Source organism: Ursus americanus, chromosome 27 (genome assembly GCF_024610735.1).
Source record: "Ursus americanus isolate L20-20 chromosome 27, mUrsAme1.1.p, whole genome shotgun sequence".
Classification (NCBI taxonomy): domain Eukaryota; kingdom Metazoa; phylum Chordata; class Mammalia; order Carnivora; family Ursidae; genus Ursus; species Ursus americanus.
Genome location: NC_142153.1, coordinates 12,122,554 through 12,145,400, shown reverse-complemented (window position 1 = coordinate 12,145,400; position 22,847 = coordinate 12,122,554). Strand labels below are relative to the sequence as shown.

The following is a 22,847-nucleotide window of genomic DNA, read 5'->3' as shown; positions in this document are numbered from 1 at the left end:
AGGTGTTTGCTACAAACCAAATGGATAGCCCATTGACCATAGCCATGAAGGCTATAACTTCCTCTAAGTTCAGAGAGAAAGTCAGTAACAGAATCGGATCCAGAATTCTTATCTTCTGAAGACCTGTGTTGTGGACCCTGGTCTTCTGTTCATTCATTTGCATCCTATGAGCAGCACTGCAGTGGTTAGTTGACCCTTGTTCCTGGAATCACTCTTTCCTATTACACTGGCATTAGGACTCAGTAATACACTAATTTCTGGAATCATCACCATGTGATCATGACATCACAAAAGGCCAGCAGTTCCGTCTGCTGATCTTTCGAACAAAGCCACAGAGTGACAGTGGGGAAGATCAGGGAAAATGGCCTGCTCGAGTGAGATCCAAGCAGCGTTTATTCTCTCTTCCTTTGTGACCTTCGTCCTTGGACTCCTCATCTTACTCACTTTCAGACTAATCTGGAGAAGCATTAAAAAATGGCAAAACATCAAGGGAACAGGAATTCTCTTGGTCAGTTTCCTTATTTTGGATCCCACTGTATGAAGATTGAGACAGGTTTGGCAAGTGATTGGGTTTAGAAAACAATTTAAGCTTCATTCAGTCTTCATGAGCTAAGAGAGCCAGCTCTAATCCAGTGCCTTAGAAAGGCACTGATCCTCCCCTGGGGTGGAAAACAGGACCCCAGGCCACCTTTCCAAAGGTAGCAGGTACAGAGCTGGGCCTCCTCTCCCACCACTCAGAGAAGCAATGTCTGGTGTGGCTGATGATGAATGGTAGCTCTGGAAATAGAGGGTCACTATTCTGAAAAAATGTCCACAAACATTAATGTCTATGCCTCTACTTTGAATTTTAAAGTGATAGTTGTGCTTGGTACTATGAGGCAGGCAAAAACCACCATCAGGTCAACCTACTTTCATAAATCATATGTGCAGAATGCATACGTACTTAACACATGTACACTGTCTTTTATATACCATGTTAACACACCTAGTTGTACATAAACATTCATACAGAAACCCATGCATACATGCACATGCCATTCAGCCACAAATGCAGAAACACTTTTCACAACCAAACAAGCTTTGCAAGGGTAGGTGCTGTTGAGTCACAGCTGGCAAATGATGATGACGAGAATAATGGTATCTTACCCAGATAAGACTTCACTTAAGAGCTTGAAATAAAACTCTCAAATGCTGTATAATAGCTGTTCTAATACCAGTGGTCGAAGGCAAAGAGCTTTGTTATGCCCTGTGCGATTTGTTTCCAATTTTATTTTCCCAAGCTTTGTTTTCTGATATAGTAATTTCCATAAAAGAACACATTTCACTTGTGCATTGTAATCAATATTGAAAAGTTGCTTAAAACATTTCTCTTAATAGTAAACATTGACATAAAGTAACAGAATTTGTAATAACTTGGTAACTTTTTAAAGTCATCAGCAATATCATAAAATGGAATTCAGGTTTCTGCATTGACCATGTACCCAGTACTGTAGTTCATAGATTTTGTTGCGGAATAAGTTCCCTCTATTCTTAATTATTTGTAAAGACTTCAAGCAGTGGCATAAAAACTGTGGAAAGAATTCTCAGGTGCACTTAACTCTTTAACAAGACTGATACAGTACACAAATGAGTAATGGGTATGGAGAATCTGCCTTCTACCTTTTTTCTTTTTTCCCAGGGCACAACTGAATTGCTAAAACTGTTTAATCCCCTTAGATTTCTGCTCCAGAAAATGTATTTTTCCCCCATTGCATTTATTTTTGTGTGGTTACAAAAATGTGAGAACCCATTTGTCCATAAACATTTGTTGTATTTTTCCCTTCTTTTAGATGTAATTCATGTCCACCCTTCTGTCCAGAGGTCTTTTAATTTCCAATAGGAAGCAACTATTATGAAATGTTAAGAAGTAGGGTCCAAGCCGCCAGAATACTCTACTTTTCTGTTTTTGAAACTTGAGGAGAGAATTTGATATAAGCTGAGTCACTTCTCAGTACCTGCTATATTTAATTAAATCGAGAAAGCTGTATTTTTTCTCTAAGCCTTTGGAAAAGTGGCCTAATGCAAAAAAATGTCACAACTGTCAAAGTTGTTTTAAAAATTATTTGGAGTCATAGTTTTCTCCTTAAATGTGCATTTTTAAAATGTTTAGTGCATTCATAAGTATGATTTTATTATATCTTAGGGTCAATTTGTTTTCCCACAGAAGGCTCCTCAAATTTCATCATCAACTTCAAAGGAGTGTTCCATATTAATATTATATTGAACATTTTTTTGAATCAAGCCTCAGCCATTTCAGGAATGCACATGATGAGTTATAGGTATTAGACGGCAAATCATTGATCATCAAGATACGAATTCTATCAAATAGTTATTTAATGAGACTTCTCTTTCTACCCTTCAGAAATCATGAGTAGAAAAATTAAGTCATTTCAAAACCCTGGCTCCATATATAATGAGTTCTTCTAAAAGTCAGAGGGTCTCAGTCAGCATGGAGTGGTCAATCTTAGCTCACGTGTGTCTTTCTTGGTGGTAGCTTATTAACAGACATGGGGGCTAGTTCAGACTCCAACCTCTCCTCATCCCCTGCTTAGGTGCCAGTCATGTAATTTCTCTATATCCCAGTTTCCTTATCAGTAGATAGTGGTTTTATTCACACCTATTTTATCTACTTCATAGGATTACTATAAATTTTAAATATAATAAGTAAAGGCATTTTATAAATATGAGGAGGGATTCTATCAGCAGGATATGTCACCAGATAAGGAACTAAAAGCACACAAAATTGCTGAAACTTTCCTTTTCTCAAAAAAAGAGCAGATACTTAAGTAATCACTAAAAATCAATTTGTAATCTTTTTTCTTTGTCCATGTATCTCGATAGAAAAGGATAAGAGATGTTCCACAGAGCAGGAAGAAGCACGCTACTCCCAATCCTGATCACTACAATAATGTCAGTTTGAAGGGTCTAGGACTGAGAGCATGTGAAGAAGGCATGGTGAAGACCGCAGAATTCCTAATTTAAAAGCTGTGCAAAAGACCAGTAAAATGCAAACCCAGTAAAATGTATTTCATGATATATGCTGAATAAGCAAACTTGGGGTTCTCTAGGTTGGACAAGGTGTAGTGATTTCAGGCTGATAACACAGCAGGAGGCTTCACCAACATACATAAAACAGACTACTTTCTCTGGGATCCAGCTCACTCTCACTTCTTTTCTCTTGCTTATAGGAACTACTCTTGACAAAGAGCATCGGTGATAGACATATAAAAAGTCTCCACTTCCAAGGAGCATTTCGTAATCGTATAGAAATGCTGCTTTCAGCACAGACCTTTGTGGGGCAAGTGCTGGTAAGTGCATTTTCATTGTTAGCTTGCTAACGTACTTTAGCCGTGAGCGTGATTACAGTCAGTATATATAATTTTATCACCTAGGTAAACATCTGGTGTTCCCTGGTGGCCTTATCTAAAATATCACTGCCTCCCCACTGCCATTTCCCTGTGTCTACCCTATCCGTTATTCTGCTTGTTTTTAATTTGAATATAATTACTTGGCATTATAGTTTCAATTGATCATTAATGTACATGCTGGAAGGAAAGCTTTATTAGGACAAAGATTGTGTTCATTTTGTTTTCCTTGTATGTGGATGAATGTCTGGCATATAGATGTGCCCCAAAAATGTGATGTTTAGTGGATCGTCAGGCCTGAAATGTACAAATATTTTCCCATCCTTTGATTCCAATAGCCTCTTTTCTTCATTATACACAAACTAGTCTCTTTCGCCTCTCTATAATGGTATTCATCGTTTTACCTATTTTAACCCAGGTAACTTGCACATATTAAAACTCAATTCAGAAATAATCTCATAGGGGAAAATCTTACCTTACCCTCATATTAGGCTAAGAGTCCATCTCTAAGCTTCTATAATATTCATTGCACACTGTTATTAAAATTATCTGTGTAAATGCATGTCTCTTCCAGTATACCGGGCGCTCTTTGAGAGAACAGACTAGGCCATGGAAATATTTATATCACATTGTCTGGAAATAGCAGATCCCCTATAAAGGAATGAGTTGATCTGAAACATTAAAAAACAGAATCTATATTTTGAGGGTATGCTGCCATCAGATGGTGATATGGTGGAAGTAGCTGTATGTTAGCTAGAAATTATCCTTTGCTTTTTTTGCAATTGGTGAAAACATTGCTCTTTTCTGGTTAATGTTGTTTAAGATAAATTACTTTTTAAAAAGTATTTGGAGATATATATATATATATATATATATATATATATATATATATATAATTGTTCTTGATAAAAATCTACAGGGAATGTTGAATCATTTGGGAATGTGCCTCTCCTTTTTTCTTTCTAGTTTTGGTCCATTTTCTGAAATGCCTGTCAGTATGACCTGTTAGAGAAGAATTTAGTGATTCTTTCTGATTAGATCAGGGATTTCTTGGCTAGGATATCTTCAAACGTTCAAATCATGTTTGACTGTATGAGGATAATATTGGGAATAACATATTCAAGGTCTCCGGGGTGAGGGAGAAGAGAACTTACACCATCTAGCATATGAGCATGGCACGTGGGGAGTGAGTGAAGAAGGAATGACCACTGATTACATACCAATAAAAATTACTCCTTTAATAACGGAAAAACTTTTTTCAATCTGTTACAGCTGATGATTAAGTAGTTGGAACAACAGGAGGCATAAAGGTTAGATTAGAATAAACTAACACTGAAAGGCACTCTTCAGTAAGGGTCCCGAGCAAGTATTTTATGAAAGGCTGAGAAGAGAACAAAATGGCGTGCAGACTTCCTTTGCACCCATCCATCTTTCCTTTCTTTGTAATTGCCTTACTTCTTTCACAGATACTTATCGTTTGCCAACTACATGCAAGGTCGACATTCTAGACATGGTGAAAATGCAGGCAAGAGTCTTAAGTTTTATGGGACTTAGATTCTAGTGGAGGTAGAGATGACAAATATGAATACAAATTAATAAGAAATTCATATGGTGATCAATGTTATCAGGGAATTATGAGTGACGTGTTTGAGAGTTTTGGTGGAAATGGAGTTAGATCACATCAGATCCAGTGATCAGAGAAGAAATCTCTGAAAAGGTTAAGATTTGAGCTAAGACATGAAGAACCAGAAGTATAAAGCCACTGCAGAGTGGAGGAAACAAGGTTACTGACAGAGAGAACAGACTTGTGGAGGTAAAGAGCTCAGCTTACTGCAAGTACCGCAGTGAGACTCCTGTGCTAGAGGTCACGGAGGGCAGGGCAGAATGAGGTCTGAGAAGAGACACTTCATACTAAGGAAGTGGGCTTTTCAAATGGAATAATTTTACTCTAATGCAAAGGGAAGTCACTGAGGGTTTTTTGAGCATAGGGTTGACATGGTCTAATTATATTTTAAAAATTCAAAAAGCACTTAAGTTTGAAAATAAAGGAACTGTCAAAGGTATACCAGGCAAGTCACAACAGAAACTGGGAGCACATTTTAATATCAGGTAAGTTTGAATTCAGGGCAAAAAAACAATAAATGAGGCCAAGTAACCTGTATTGGTTTCCTAGGATCACTGTAACAAAGTACTACACACCAACAGAAAACAACAGAAATTTTCTGCATTGCGGTTCTAGTGGCTAGAAGTCTAAGGTCAAGGGTTGGTTCCTTCTGAAGGCTGTGGGAACGAACTGGTTCCACGCCTCTCCCCTAGCTTCTGTTGGTTGGTTAGCAATCTTTGGTGTGCCTTGGCTCATACATGCACCCAGATCTTTGCCCTCATTTTCACATGGCATTCACATGATGTCTCCTCTGCTTGTGTGTACATCCAAATTTTCCTTTCCCAAGGACACCAGTCATACTGAATTAGAGCCCATCCTCATGACCTTATCTTAACTTGAATATATCTGCAAAGACCCTATTTCCATGCAAGATCTCTTTTGGCAGTACTGAGGGTTAGGACTTCAGCATATCTTTTTGGGGGGACACAATTCAACACACAATACTTGTAATGGTAAATGTAACAAACTTCAACCAAAATGTAACATCATGAGTATCACCAAAATACCAAATACCAAATATCACCAAAAAATACCTACACCAAAAATAAAACTTCAAGATAATAAAAATTATAAGATACAATTAGAAATATTAAAAACACTTTGGTTGTAGGAGCTTTTAGTTCACCTATAAGGACATAATAAATGGAAAAAAAATAATGTTAAAAAATGACATTCAACCAAGTAAACTTGAACACGTAATTCGCTTTATTAAGCAATTCATGAATCAGGCAGCATCCCATCTAACAAGGAGAGATACTCTGAGGAGCTGTACAAAATGGAAAGTTTTTACAGGAAAGAGAGTGGAGCAAGGAAGCTATTAGTAAAAGAAAAGAAAAAATTGTCTCAAGCAAGGTCACCTTCCCTTAGGAGACAGAGCAGGCAGTCTTATTGTGTAGATCACCTCACTAGAGCTGGTCAGGAAATTCCAGACTGATTGGTTTAAAACAGCATTCCCAGGAAAGGCTAAAACAGCAATTAGGTTAGGTTTTAAGTCTTTCCTGGGGCTTAACATAAGTGACTCCATTTTGGACCTGTTTCTTTTTAACAATAATAAGCATAAAAAAGATCAAAGTAACTTAATTAATAAGAGAAAGCTGATTGAAATGATGAAACTCCATATGCTGAAAACAGAAATTAAACTTACAAGTATCTATGGACTATTTGTAAAAATTTAGCATATACTGGGCCACAAAAAAACCAGTCCTAATTATGAAACTTACGAAGTACAGACAGACATCAACTGAACACAGCACAATAAGTAGATAAGAAAACAATAAATAAACCCAGAAGGGAAAAAAAAGAAGACCTTACAGATACAAATTGTAACATTTCCCTCTCTTAAGACCCTTAACTCAGAAAAATAAAAATAACACTTGTAGTATCTTTAAAACATAAAGATAATGAAAACACCATATACCCCTTGCAACTAGAGTACAAGATAGAAGTGGTTCTGAGTTAAATGTCTAACAATAAAAACTTATTTTGATAAATGAAAATAATTAAAATAAATGAATTATCTATCTCAAAAAATTAAAGAAAACACATTAAATCTACACAGAATATAGTCAGAAATTAATGAGTTATAAAACAGCTGATTATTTAAAACAATAACACAAGAGAAATCAATAGCTAGCTTAAACAAGGAAAAATGAGAAAAAGCACAAATATATAAGAAATAAGACATTAAAATGAGGATACAAATATAAAGCAAATTGAAAGCTATATAAGCAATTAAATTTGAAACTTGGATGATTACTTAGGACAGCATAAATTACCAAAACTGACCATAAAAGAAAGAAACTTAGACAATTATCTGGAAGGAATACAGATGTTGTCAAAGACCTGCACCACTACCATAATCCTCACCCCTCCCCCTTCATCTGTGGGAGACCTAGATGATTTCAAGGTCTAGTCAACCAAATCTTCAAGATGTGGATATTCCTAATGTTAATTAAAAAGGCCACGGAAATGAAAGAAAACATTCAATTTTCTTTTTCAATGAAGGCACAGTATCTATATCAAACCCCCCAAAATAGCAAGTAAAAAAATCTACAGACTAACATCTTTTAATACTTTGGGGGACGATACATAGCCAATCACCTAGTGGAAGAACAAAAGGACAGAGGAGGAAAAAGAGAGGAAGGTGAAAAAAAGAGGGGAAAAAAAGGAAAAGAAAAAGAAGGAAAATAAGGTGGAAAATTCCAATAGTCAAAGGGAAAAATATATTATTTTCAAAACAGGATACTTCTAGAGATCCCTCTATAGATTAAAACATGGCAAAGTATTAATCAACCTGTAGCATCTGTGGGCTTGTTGTTTTAGTCATCACAAGTTATGTTATGACTATCTCTGGGAGGTTTTATTTTTCATTAAGTTCCAAATATAGTCCTATTCCTTTAATCTTTCTTTTTTTTTCCCGAGCAGAAGGGTTGTAGTTAATTGTGTTATTGACTATGCTCTTCTGTTGCTCTGATGGCTAGAACATTCAGAACTAAAATTATAGCTTATCTTTAATAGATGTACCTACTTTTGGCATCATTCTAGGCACCATTTTAAGTCCAAATTCTGTTTTCCCATCTTCCCTTGCTTCTATCTTCTCAGGTAACCCAGCACTTTACGTGTCTTTGTATACTGTTTTAACTCCTTTCCATAAGTGCGTAATCTTTTCTGTGAATATGTAATCCTTTCCGTAAATTTGTAAATAAGCCCTTAGCTACAGCAACAGTTGTCAATTCTTAGTATACAGAACAACTAAATGAGCAAAGGAAGCATCACAATTTGTTTGGAAATGAGAAAAAATATTTCAAAAATAATGCTGGGAAAACTGACTAAATAAAAATTTATTTCGCTGGGCTTTGCTCATTTTCATAATTCAGTGATACTTCTTAGGGAAAAAAAAAAACCATAAAAACCAGTCTCTTACTTCATACTTTACATCAATTGTTTATGCAAAAAAAAATAAAATTTAAAAACCTTTTCTATCACCTTGGGATGAGTTGTATCTTTATGTTTTATTTTCCATTTTCTTCCATTACTTCATATTTTATATTTAATATACCATCAAGCATCAGGGACTTATTTTGTATGAGACTATGCCTCAGACATCTTTATCATATGTATAAAGAAAAAACTGGCAGGAGACACTAGACAATATTCACACTGTTTATTTGTGCATGGTTGCATTGTCTTTTCATGCACATGGCACAATATTCAAAAAATATCAAAAAGGACACAGTAAAAAATTCATTTCTTTCTTACCCTTATCTCCATCCACTGCTACACGCTTCTTCCTTCAAACCTCAAGATCCTCAGCAACTTTCTCAGATATATTTTCTTTAGGTGTTTAGGTGACTTAAGACAACTCTTCTTCCCCGTAAGTTGTATCTATAAAATTCAAATTTTGAAATAATAAAATTTGTTATTTCTTGTGGCCGTTTCTTTGTGGAGACTAGTTAAGTGAATGGCTAATGCAGCCAGTGAAGGCAAAATTAGATCTGAATTCAGGTTAGTTAACTGATCTCTTGTGTCTTCAAACTGGAATATATTCTGGAAAAGTGGGGTAGGGGTGCTCCAAAAGATTTCCGAAGGGCCAGCTTTGTTCTATATCAGTTCTCCAAGTTTCACGGGTGCTATTTCCTAAAATGGATTTACTTGAGGACTTCTCGCACCAGTTCTCCACTCCCATCACTCTTTTAAAATCCATTTTACAAAACAGAGGTATTATCATTACCTCTTTTTGATTATGAGGAATCTGATGCACAGAGAAATAAAACACAAAAATTATAAAATGGGAATGAAAAATACTATTTGTCATTTATTTCAATGACTAAATGAGCTAATATGAGAATGAATTAACATAATTATTACATGAGTTACCAGTTAAGTAAATATACATGTATGCCTAGCATATAATACATATATAACTATTAATATTTTTATAAACAATACTTAGTGCTTGCCTCTATAAACAAAAAAAGTGATTAAAATTGATGCTCAAGCCTATCTCATTCTAGCAACAAGTAATATCCTTAAAGAATTAATTGGAAAAAAATCTACCTCATTTGGATAAATTTCCTATACAGTTTTACTACTTGTGTTTGAAAATGATTATCAGAATTTGTAGTATAGTTGTTTTAACAAATGTGCATTAACAATTTAATAATTCAATCTAGAAGAATTAAAAATTTAAGAGACTGGTGTCAGAAAATTTACATCTTTCAGTTTCTTGCACCTATCTTGATACTACAAATATGCTTTCCCAGGTGTTTCACACACACAGGTTAAGCAGTAATTACTGAATCAACACGATAATATACATTATAAGCATGATGATCATAAGGTCAGGGTTTTGCCAGTTGTCCTGGTCTGTTAAAAGAGTTACTTTCATTCCTAGAAGATTACGTATTTGCACAATAAATAATATAGCCTCCTTAGTTTTAAACGAAAAGATTTGTTTTTTGAAACCAGAGGTCACTTTCCAAGGAAAAGGAGCCACTAGAAGGAATGCAATTTTGAAGGTCTCCTTGACTGCTCTACAGACTGAACTCTAACTTTGGTTAGAAAGAACACTTTTCTTTTCTCTCTATACCTAATTCACACCATTCCTCTCTTGTGATGGGCCATGCCCCTCTCGTTTGATTTCATTTAGTCTTGCTGGAGATTTCTATATTTCATTAGTTTCAATGATATACACATATGTATAATTAATATCTTTCTTGTCCTTAATTTCAATACCCCGTTTTTTCCCAATTATTTTAATTTCATCCCCCCAAGTCAGTTTTAATGAATGATGATACTACATAACATGCTACCCCACTAGTTCAAGGGAGATTTTTTAAATAAACCTTTTCTGATACCAAGCCTGCTTCTTTTCCTATCATCCAAAAGTCTACCCGAAACCTGGGAAAGAGCTGACTGGATGGACCCTGAGTTTATTGGGAGAAATCCCCAAACCGCCATGTTTCCCCTTGGAAAGAAGAGGAGGCAGGGAGAGCAAGTTCAACCTCAATGTCTTAATAAGCATTAAAGATACTGCTCCACCTTGTGAAGCCTGCCCTTAAAGGAACATCCTTGACCCACAGGCTCTTTTTCAACGTGGCAGCTGCTCACATTGTTTCTCACAGCAGAGGGCCCTGGGCTGCTTCTGGAGCCTCTACCCTCCCTCTACAAGGAGCAGCGGCAGGCCAGGGGGCGGCGGCCTCCACCATCTTGGGTTCATGTTTCCCCTTCATCACCTGGCGTGGTTGTGGAAAGCCACTAGCAGCTTGTGCGATGGCTTCTCAGGCCCCATTCTCCGCTGGGGCTGCTTCTCCCAGCATGCCAGGTCAGGAAGAGGCCACACCGGTCAGCTTGTGGCGCAGGGGCCCGGCAGAAACGGCTACTCCTGAGGATGGATACCAGCCCCCCCACAGGCTCTGGGATTTCTAGGGCCTGGTGGAAGGCTGTCCACGAGTTATGGTCGATGGTTGGCTGTCCCTCTGTAAAAGCAGTGCACCGCTGCTCAATCGGCTCCCTTTGCAGAGCTTCCCATGTCTCCGTCGTGAGGGTTCTGGCCAGTATTTTGTTTCCTCCTATTCGTCAATTTACTGGTCACTGGGTCTCCAAACACAATTTACTTTCGCTGCTGGGCCAGTTTGATGATCTGAGTCTTCCTGAGCTGTCCTCATACTTCCTCCTCAGCTTGCTAAAGGTCTGCGGTAACACTCCTTATCAATCTGGGGATCCCTGTATTCGGGACCACAGCAACGGGGCCTTATCAATCTGGGGATCCCTGTATTCGGGACCACAGCAACGGGGCCTCGCGTGGCTTAACCTGGAAGCCGCAGGACAGCACTGCGCATGCCCAGCCCCGGGGCCCACTGCGCTTGCGCAGCCCTTGCGCAGCTCTTCCCGAGGCCGGTGCTCTGTGGCCGAGTAAACTTTCCAGCTTGAGCGGAATTTGTTTTACAAATATTTTTCCTCCGAGTACTTCCTTGGCCATATCGCATAGACTTTAGCAAGTATTATTATTATTTTTATGAGTACCTAATTCGTCTTGTTGTTTGAAATTTTAATTTTGATTTCTTGTTTGATTCATGATCTATTTGGAGGAATGCCATACGCTTTTGTTTCCTGGTATAGAGTGGCTGTCTTTTCTACTTTGGTAAAATTTATAGTCCAAGAATATCACTACCTTTATGACTTCTGGTTAATGAAGTTTATTATTTTTATGAAGTTTATATGAGATTCATTATCGCCTAGTGCATGTTCAATTTTTATTGCTCCATTGACTTTTGAAAGAATATGTATTATGTTTGATATATAAGCACTATTAATTGTTATATGTATTTTCCATATCCTTAATTATTTGCTGATTGATTGAAAGGGACATGTCAAAAGTTTTCATTTATAATTTTGTAGTTTTATCAACTATCTTGCATTTCCAACGCATTTTAAATTATATATTTTATATAATATCAATCACTGCATAAAGTTACCTATTAAACCTTACTGCTTGATTGTGCCATTTATCTATATGAAATATTATTGTCACAGTGGGTTTTTTTTTTTTTTTGGTTGAATAGTTTTGAATACAACATTAGCATGTAACTTTGCTTTCATTTTATTCATACTTGATTGGGATATCTTTGCCCAGTTACCTGTCAATCTTTTTGCCTAATTTCCTGTTAAATGTGTCTCCTATAAATATGATGGAGCTGGATTTCTGTTCTCTTATTGATTTAAGAATACATTTTATTTGTTAATTTACCAGGGAAATTTGATTATTCTCCTTTATGATGATTTGTTTCATTGGTCCTCATAATACTTAGAGATTGAGTTTGCTGCATAATAGACTATCTAAATATAAGTGGCCTGAAAAAACAAATGGGAGATAAGTTAGCAAAGAAAAGGAAAATGGGTATTAGGCAGCTAAGAGCTCTGTCACAGCCTTAGTTCCTTATCTTACTGGAGAGACCAGAATTACATGGTGACTGTTTTTTTGAGAGACACAGAGTCAAACACTGGCTCCTCCACTTCCTACTGTGTCATCTTGGGCAAATTAATTTTTCTAAATTGGATTTCATTCATACAATATGAATAACCTCCTTCAGAGTATTGTAGGGAGAATTATATGATAATACATGTAAACCATTCAGGGTATACTAAGCATTGACCACTGGCTGATATTTTTATTTGTTTGTTAATTTTTATTACTTTTATTTATTTTCTTACACATTTTGACTTGTGTAATTCCATTTTTAATAGGATATCATAGACACACGAGGTAAATCAAGTTCTGAACAAATTTCCCATTCTGTATTTCCTCTGTGTATCTCGGTATGTTTTATGTCTATATCCTCCTCTTGCGTGAGATCTTTGGCATGTTTTTTCGCCATTACCACCCCTCCTTCCTTCCAGAAATTGTTGAAAGAACCTGAACATTCAGTTCCAGATTGCTATTGTGGTTTTTTTTGTTTGTTTTTAGCATTATATATGTGGTATAAGAGTTTTTTCTTCATATTTGCTTTAGAGTCAAAAATTAATTTTATCAGTTTCATTAGGCACCAGTTTTTCTTACACATATGCTTTCTGTTTCTGAATGTTTTCTTTTTCTTGAGACTTCCCATATCCATTTGCAAGGGAAGTTGTGACGGGTATACTTTCATACCTTGAATGCCCCAAAACATTTTTTTTCCTTGATCTCACTGGTGAAAAACAGTTTTTTGGGGTAGAGAATTTTTGGCTTTCCATCCTTTTTCCTAAAATCTCTGTAAATGCAGTTGTTCCAATATCTTCTAGCACTTAAGGCTGTCTGTTAGATATGAAGCTCATGTCTCCCAGTTCCAAATCCACCCTCTCCCCTCTGCTTTGTGAGATGAGGCCAGGCCTAGCAATTACATGCGTCCCAGTTTTTCCAACACTGCCAGAACAGGCTCACAACATCTCAGAGGTCCCACCATCAGTCAGGTCACCTAGGACCCCTCCTCCAAGGTCTGAAACTCAACTCCCAAGGGCACCTCTTTTAAGATGCTAATATTGATAATCCTGATGTTTTTTCATTAGTCTCCCTCCCAGCCAGACTTTCAGGGTGCAGCTTCTTTCATTTACTGTCTCTATATTATCCCCATCTCCTTTTACCTTTCCAGTCCTCCAGTGCTGTTAAACAGATTTTTAGAATCTCACTAGGAACACTAATTGTAATTTGACAAAGTTTAATTACACGTTCTATGTTAATGCTTTCATCGGAGGTCATTTTATCTCTTTTCTCTGCTTGAGCCTCCCATTTTCGTATACTTCCCATGTAAATGGCATTTTCTGTTGTTCGCTAATATTAGAGTATTCAGTGTCCCTCGTTTATTGTGTCGGCGGCTGTTTGTGTTCCACAGATACGCGCATAACTATCCACCAACTAAATGGGCCCCATTGTGGAAATCCGTCCCAATTTACTGTGTGTTTTCCACACAGACAAACACAGGGGATAATACTATGGCCAGTAACTCCACAAACAAGGCTTTGTCTGGACCAGGTCTCACATTTTTCTTTTTCTTTTTTTTTTTTTTAAGATTTTTATTTATTTATTTGACAGAGAGAGACAGCCAGCGAGAGAGGGAACACAAGCAGGGGGAGTGGGAGAGGAAGAAGCAGGCTCCCAGCGGAGGAGCCCAATGCGGGGCTCCATCCCAGAACGCCGGGATCACGCCCTGAGCCGAAGGCAGAAGCTTAAGGACTGAGCCACCCAGGCGCCCCTGGGTCTCACATTTTTCAGTTTATTTCTCTCTGACTGCTTTCCCAGGTGCTTCTGGGAAAAGTAGTGTTGCTGCGGCTAGCCAAGAGGTCCCCCATCAGCAATTGTATGGTGGCAGTCTCCCCCAGGCCCCTCTGGCTTTGTGGCTTCATCTTCAGCCCCCACCCCCAAACAGCCATTGCTTCCAGATTTTGCCTCTCCAACCCAAGAGAAATTTACATGTCCTCTTGGAATTCCTCCTATATTTGCTTGACTCACTGAACAGTGTTCATAAGCTGCTAGCTCCTGGTGCCTGCTTTTGGTTGGGTATACATTTTTCTGTTTGTTATATATTATTTCTGGATAATATTCTTTTCGTTTGTGGCATGAGATCGGTGGTGTTCTTAGTTTCAATGAAACTAAAATTTTCTCTTTTTTGGCGCGGGGGGGTAATATCTGTGGTTTGGAGAATTGTAAACATATAGCCTGCCATCATCTTCCTGGAAGCCTGTCAATGTATGATTTATACTTGAAGAATCACTTAGTAAGAGAGAAAAAAAAATCATGTGTAAAGAACAGAATCATGTGTAAAGAACAGAAAAAGATTTCATGGCAACTATTAATTATATGTATATAATCTCCACATATCCACTCCCAACATCTGTCCTGAGCTGCAAAATACGTTTCTAACTGCAGTTAGACCCACAAACTTAGTAATATCTCTGTTGACACTTAATGTAGATATTTAAGTGGAACTTATAGTGAAAGCTGAGACCCCAAAGAAATAGATGCCAGTAATTGTCAGGTATTAAGCTGCAACATTGCCACTTACAAAGCAGTTGGAAGAAAACCAGTTGAAGCTCTTAGCTTCTTACCCAGTTATATGTAAATTAGGGCAAGTTGTTTCTTTGTATGTTTTGGAAAATAACCTTTTATCAGATATATAATTTGCAAATATTTCCCCCATTCCACAGGTTGTCTTTTAGTTTTGTTGATCGGTTCCTTAGCTGTGCAGAAATATTTTATTTTATTGAAGTCTCAGCAGTTTATTTTTGCTTTTGTTTACCTTTCCTCCAGAGCCCTATCTAGAAAGAAGTTGCTATGGCCCATGTTAAAAAGGTTACTGCCTGTGTTCTCCTTAGGATTTTTATGGTTTCAAGTTTCACATTTAGGTCTTGAATCTATTTTGAATTTATTTTTGTGTATGATGTAAGAATGGGGTCCAGTTTCATTCTTTTGCATATTGCTGTCGAGTTTTCTCAACATTGTTTGTTGAAGAGACTATCTTTTTTTTCATTGGCTATTCTTTCCTGCTTTGTTGAAGATTAATTTAATATATACTTGTGGCTTCATTTCTTGGTTTTCTATCCTGTTCCATTCATCCGTGTGTCTGTTTTTGTGCCAGTACCATACTTTTTGATTACTACAGCTTTGTGATAAAACTTGAAGTCCAGAATTGTGATGCCTCCAGCTTTGCTTTTCTTTTTCAAGTTTGCTTTGGCTGTTTGGAGTCTTTTGTGGTTCCATACAAATTTTAGGATTGTTTATTATATTCTATTTCTGTGAAAAATGCTGTTGGTGTGTCAGTAGGGATTGCATTAAATGTGTAGATTGCTTTGGTGGTATAGACATTTTAACAATATTTGTTCTTCCAATCCATGGACATGGAATGTTTTTCCATTTCTTTGTGTCGTTATCAATTTCTTTTATCAGTATTTTATAGTTTTCAGAGTACAGGTCTTTTACCTCTTTGCTTAGGTTTATTCCTAGATATCTTATTGTTCTTGGTGAAATTTTAAATGGGATTGATTCCTTAATTTCTCTTTCTGCTTCTTCATTATTGGTGTATAGAAATGCAACAGATTTCTGTGCACTGGTTTTTATCCTGTGACTTTACTGAATTCGTTTATCAGTTCTAGGAGTTTTTGGGTGGCATCTTTTGGGTTTTTTATAGAGAGTATCATGTCATCTGCAAATAGTGAAAGTTTTACTTCCTTGATGATTTGGATGCCTTTTATTTCTCTTTCTTTCTTTCTTTCTTTCTTTCTTTCTTTCTTTCTTTCTTTCTTTTTGTCTGATTGCTGAGGCTAGGACTTTCAATACTATGTTAAATTACAGTGATGAGAGTGGACATCCCTGCCTTGTTCCTGACCATAGAGGAAAAGTGCTCAGTTTTTTCCCCTTGAGGATGATATTAGCTGTGGGTTTTTAATATGTGACCTTTCTTATGTTGAGGTATGTTCCCTCTAAACCTTTGTTGGGGGTTTTTATCATAAATGGATATTTTACTTTGTCAGATGCTTTTTTTGCATCTATTGAAATAATCATATGATTCTTATTCTTTCTTTTATTAATATGGTGTATCATGTTGATTGATTTCGAATAATGAACCACCCTTATAACCAAGGAATAAATCCCACTTGATCATAGTGAGTGATTTAAAGAACTTATGAAACTCAACACCTGAAAAACGAATAATCCAGTTAAAAAATGGGCAGGGGGGGGCGCCTGGGTGGCACAGTGGTTAAGCGTCTGCCTTCGGCTCAGGGCGTGATCCCGGCGTTATGGGATCGAGCCCCACATCAGGCTCCTCCGCTATGAGCCTGCTTCTTCCTCTCCCACTCCCCCTGCTTGTGTTCCCTCTCTCGCTGGCTGTCTCTCTCTCTGTCGAATAAATAAATAAAATCTTAAAAAAAAAAAAAAACGGACAGAGGACATACAGATGGCCAACAGACCCAGGAAAAGATGCTCAACATCACTGATCATCAGGGAAATACAAATCAAAACAACAATGAAATATCACCTCACAACTGTCAGAATGGCTAAAATCAACAACACAACAAACAACAGGTGCTGGCAAGGATGTGGAGAAAGGGGAACCCTCTTGCACTGTTGGTGGGAACGCAAACTGGTACAGCCACTCTAGAAAACAGTGTAGAGGTTCATCAAAAAGTTAAAAATAGAACTACCCGATGATCCAGCAGTTGCACTACTAGGTATTTACCAAAACAAAAACAAACAAACAAACAAAAAAAAACTAATTCAAAGGGATACATGCACCCCATTGTTTTAGCAGCATTATCTGCAATAGCCTAATTATGAAAACAGTCCCAGTGTCCATCAAGTGATGAATGGATAAAGAAGATGTAGTATACATGTAGTGTATATTTACTCAGCCGTAAAAAAGAATGAAATCTCGCCATTTTCAGTGACATGGATGGAACTAGAGGGTATTATGCTAAGTGAAATAAATGAGTCAGAGAAAGACAAATGCCATATGATTTCACTCATATGTGGAATTTAATAAAACAAGCAAGCAAAGGGGGAAAAAAAGAGGAGGCAAACCAAGAAACAGACTCTTAACTATAAAGAACAAACTAATGGTTACCAGAGGGAGGTGGGTGGGGAGGATGGACGAAATAGATGATGGGGATTAAGGAACTTAAATAAAAATGTTAAAAAAAATTAAGTGAAGTTGGAAATAGAAGAGGATTTTTTAGAACAACTTCTGTTGTGCCAGAGGTGTGGGAGTGCTTTTGTCTCATGTCAAGCCTAAGGAAAGAGGCTTAAGAGGTACCACTCATAATTTTCAGTTTGCATCTCTTGGAACGCTGGGGACATAGAGGACTGACATCTGGCTCATTTGTGATAAGGGGCCATTGAGCTAGCTGTTCTATGCAGAAGTTTTCATACTGAAAATAATCTGTCCTTCCGCTATTTGTTGAGGCAAAGAATACTTGAGTTTTTCCAGGGGCCAGATTAGGGTCACATGTGAGAGTCTTCTCTTACCAGCTCAAGTAGGCATCTGGAGGGGTACGGGTCCCGGTAGAATAAAGGCATGTGAGGTGTACTGAGAAAAGTTGTGAGCAACCAGTTTGAGCACATGTTTCCACCCAATTCAAGGGAACTGCAAATGGGACCCTTAGTGATTAAGAATTATCCCCACTGCAGGGCGTCTGGGTGGCACAGCGGTTGAGCGTCTGCCTTCGGCTCGGGGCGTGATCCCGGCGTTACGGGATCGAACCCCACATCAGGCTCTTCTGCTATGAGCCTGCTTCTTCCTCCCACTCCCCCTGCTTGTGTTCCCTCTCTCGCTGGCTGTCTCTATCTCTGTCAAATAAATAAAATCTTTAAAAAAAAAAAAAAGAATTATCCCCACTGCAACCCTTCTCCCTGCCCCCTTTGCATTTCTGATCCCCTTTACTTTGCTTAACTTTTTTCCTAGAATGTAACTGCTAACATATCATGCAAGTTACATATTAGTTGTCTTTATTTATTGTCTTGACTGTAATATCCATAAAGGCAGGGATCTTCATATATGTTGTTCACTGATATATCCCAATCACCAGAATAATATTTGACTCATGATAGGTACTAAAAAAATGCTTGTTGAATTTGAATATGAATTGAATTGGTATTTCCAAAAACAATGCAACAGTCCATACAAGGAAGCATTAAACACCTCCCATTCCCAGAGCCGCAGGGTGAGAGCCTAGCGATCCAACAGCAGTCAAGTCCAGCATTTCCTCTTCTGACCTCCCTCTTCTGTTCACTCTGTGACACTGAACTACAATTCTGGAGAGGCCAGAGTCAGTGGGCAACTAGAAATAAAAACTCAGAAAGGGTTAATAGAGAGGAAACCAGCCCTTTTCCCCAGTATAGGTAACCTGCCCAAGGAACACCTGAGGTGAAAAGGGAGTAAAGCTTTAATTATAAATAAAATGCAGTTTTATTATTAGCATTACCAATACTACACTGGACTGAACATAAAAAAACAAATGGCTCAGAAACTAGGAATGACCGGAAGAATGTTTGGTTACCTTAAGTTGACCTCAAAAGTCATGGGGGCTACAGAAGGTTTCATCCAAATGCCTTGAGGGTTTTGAAGGGGTTAATTTCTGATTACATTCCACCAGCTCTGCTTCTTTGACAAACCAAGCACATTGCTGTGTTTAATGCACTCATTTTCTTTTCCGCACTTAATAGCACATTCCCTCCCATCAAAATCCTGACCATCCTTTAAATGGGCTTGTTGGGATTGTTTCTTCTCCAGTATCACAGGCAATTCAAGTCCAAAGCCAATATCCAATAACACTCATTTCCAGCATGTAACAAAGTATGTAACACATATTAAGCACTTCATAAATGTTTGATGAGTGAAGGAATGAATAAATGATAGGACTTCTTGAGATCAGAAGCCTTTTGAGCAGTAGGAGGGACAAGCTGTTCATTCTAAAGTATGCAGGAATTAAAATTATATAAGTAAAATGAGTGGGTGCATGTCATTTACTGAATACCCTGTAAAGTTCCAACCAATTTTTCTTCAATGAATGAATGCTAATGTAAATGAATGTATGAAAAATGGCTACATATATACAGGCAAGGTTAAAAGAAAAAACACAATTGTGTTGGGTTTGTTTATTCATCTATATGTTAATAAAATGATTTGTACATTGGTCCTCCTTTTTTTTTTTCTTTCCAGGTGATCCTTGTATTTGTACTAAGCATTGGGTCTCTTATAATCTATTTCATCAACTCTTCTGAGTGAGTAAAATCCCCAGTCACCCTTGTCCTCTCTGTCAGTAGATTGCCAACTAATTTGGAATTTTCTGTCAGGAGTAATGCTTACCATGTTTTTAGACATACACACACACAAGCTCATAAAAAAGGATAAGTGTTCCCCCCCTACCCCAAGAAGTACTACACCCAATTCCAGAAAAAAATGCATGAATTTCCCTGTATCCTATCATCGTGCATTGGTAGTGGCTGGGATTCTGTACACAGGTCTATTCTAGAATCTCTGAGACTGGAAGCCTCCAGCTGTGGTCTCCATCCTTGGTCCCTGGGTCTCCACTTAGGAGGGTGTTCTATGACTTTGGAGTCCCTAAGTGTTGAAACAGAAGTTCTGTAGTTGTTTCAGGGTTTCTCATAGGTTTCAAACGACTTTGGATGGTTTTGAGAAAGGAAAATGCTAGACCTCACCTGGGATAAAGGAGCACGTTATTGTCTGCTCTTCTCTAAAGCCATTCTCTTCTTCTGTGCCCAAGTTAGAATGGTTTTTTGGACACAACCCAATCTAATCACACCGATCAGCTGAGAATTACATTGGGTTTCCAGCTGAAGTAAAGTTGGGATTACAGGGCTACTGAAGTCAGGCAATTTTAGAAAGCCTAGGGAAACTAGCACCCTTTGTTTTGTGAACTCCTTACTGATCTTTTAGGAAATCACCCTTACATTTGGGTTCAGATCAATCCGTTTGACTTGGAGTAGCTCTGTATCAGAGGGGTACGGAAGCCAAATGTCCTGGCTGGGTAGATGGTTTTGCAAATCAAGAAGAGCTGCATAATCGCTATGCCTCTGAGTCCTCGTTGGTAAGGCAGAAATGGAAGCCATAAGCTCTATGAAAGGAAGAACAGGTAACTGTCCTGTTAGGTTCAGCTCCATGCGCAGTCCGTGGTTTTGTTTGTGCATACCTCTCCTTCCAAGAGAAAAGTAATTCCTTGTGATGTGAATTTAATTGTCTTGGATTAACCACTCATGAGAGTAAATAGAACATTGACTACTCTTTCTCTTCATTTGATCTTGTATAGTCAGAGCTTTTAAAATGTACATTTTATACCTTGCTCCTGTTTCTTTTCCAGCCCTGTTGGAAGCTGTTCTTCGTATGAAGACAAAACCATCCCTATTGATTTGACTTTCAATATGTTCTTTAGTTTCTATTTTGGGTTGAGAGTAAGTATCTATGGAAAGTGGGAGTAAACAGATGAACACAACAGGTGCAACCCAAAGAGGTCTGTATGTGCCTTAGTTGTACAATCTGCCTATGTGTTCAGGCTCTAAAACTAGAGGGTCTGTGCCCTAAATTGTCCAACGTATAAAGAGGCATGAAAACTTTCTCTTGCTCTTGAAACCGTATCTAGGCCAAAAATCCCAATGCACATGAAAGTGATTCTTTTTAAAATGTCATCACCCTGTCACACTATTCTTATTGGCTTCCCACTCACCACTGAGAAAGCTTTACTAATAACCACAACCTAGCAAACCTGAGTAAAAGCCTCTGAAAATGTCATTGGTTCCACTGATGCCAATGATGGCATATGTGACATAAAACTGTACAAAATACTTGTATATCTTTGTTTCATTTTTGTTATACTTATTTATTAAATAGTTCTCCCATTCCACAGGTATTTATTGACGATCCATCCTAAATCTAGATTTCATTATATTTATCCATCCCTTGTTTATGGGAGACTGTATGTGTGTATATGTATATGTGTGTGTGTATATGTGTACATACATGTGTATATATGTATGTATATGTGTATATATACATTTATAATGTCTGTGTGTGTATATGATCTTCCTTCAAAACTTAGACCACACTGATCATCAGCATCTTTTTATAGTAATCTCCCTTGGAAATGCTTACTTTCTTTTTTTTTTAAAGATTTTATTTATTTATTTGACAGAGAGAGACAGCCAGCGAGAGAGGGAACACAAGCAGGGGGAGTGGGAGAGGAAGAAGCAGGCTCCTAGCGGAGGAGCCTGATGTGGGCCTCGATCCCAGAGCACGGGGATCACTCCCTGAGCCGAAGGCAGATGCTTAACCGCTGTGCCACCCAGACGCCCCGGAAATGCTTACTTTCTTAATCTAAATAGGGAAGCTCAGATACAGGGCCTGGCCAGCCAAGCTTCTAGATAGTTGTACTTTTTCCACTGAAGGCCATCCTAAATCTTCACTGGTAACAAATAGGAGACTCACAAATCGGAGGCTTTATCTATGTAATTATATATATCAGAAAGTTCCAGGAGCAGCAGGAAGGTCAAAGTGTTTATTCTGAAGTGTGAGAATTAAGACCTGGTGAGTAAAATGGGTTCACGTACATTTATTGAACACCCACTACAGTTACTGTCCTTATATGTAATAAATATATATGTATCTGTATATCTATACTAATATATATTTATGTAGCTATCTAAGTATACATATGTGTATGTATATGTATGTATGTTTATAATAGAATGAGATCAAAGCTTTGGTGCATGAGTGAAACGTAGCTGAATGAAGCCACTCTTATGTTCATTTTAAAATTGTCGAGGGTAACAGAATTTGGAGTCTTGTGTTTCTATTTCATAGTTTGTGGCAGCTGATGACAAGATCAAGTTCTGGGTGGAGATGAATTCCATTGTAGACATCTTTACCATTCCACCAACCTTTATTTCTTATTATTTGAAGAGTAATTGGCTAGGTAAGTGTGTTGTGGGAATCGGGAGCAATCTCTATTAAAAAAAAAAAAAATCCTCCACTTTCACTCGTAAGTATCCTTCATTTTCCTTTAAAGCCTAAATGCCGTTTTAAAAATTTCTGGTCATGATTATATGGTTTTGTAATATATTTTCAGAACTTATTATTTTTTTTTAGCCTCAGTACATGATGCAGAGTGGGTGACCGTGGTTGTTATTGTTTACGGACTGGCTCATCCACAGCCTGAGAGGCGAGGCCCAAACATCCCATCCCCCTGCAGCACCTTTATGCTGGAATCCCACATGGGCTGGAAGAGATGAAAAGTCTCCC

General features: G+C 37.7%; 1 protein-coding gene across 1 annotated transcript in view; it reads left to right on the top strand.

Annotated features, from left to right (window-relative positions):
* The first annotated feature begins 361 nt into the window (after positions 1-361).
* Positions 362-22,847, top strand: part of KCNU1 (potassium calcium-activated channel subfamily U member 1) — a 141,596-nt gene continuing 119,110 nt past the window's right edge. Inside the window, exons 1-5 of the mRNA XM_087856319.1 lie at positions 362-508; positions 3,228-3,347; positions 19,755-19,816; positions 20,914-21,004; positions 22,410-22,521. Coding sequence (XP_087712445.1) covers positions 362-508; positions 3,228-3,347; positions 19,755-19,816; positions 20,914-21,004; positions 22,410-22,521 — 532 coding nt within the window. The remainder of the gene's footprint in view (positions 509-3,227; positions 3,348-19,754; positions 19,817-20,913; positions 21,005-22,409; positions 22,522-22,847) is intronic.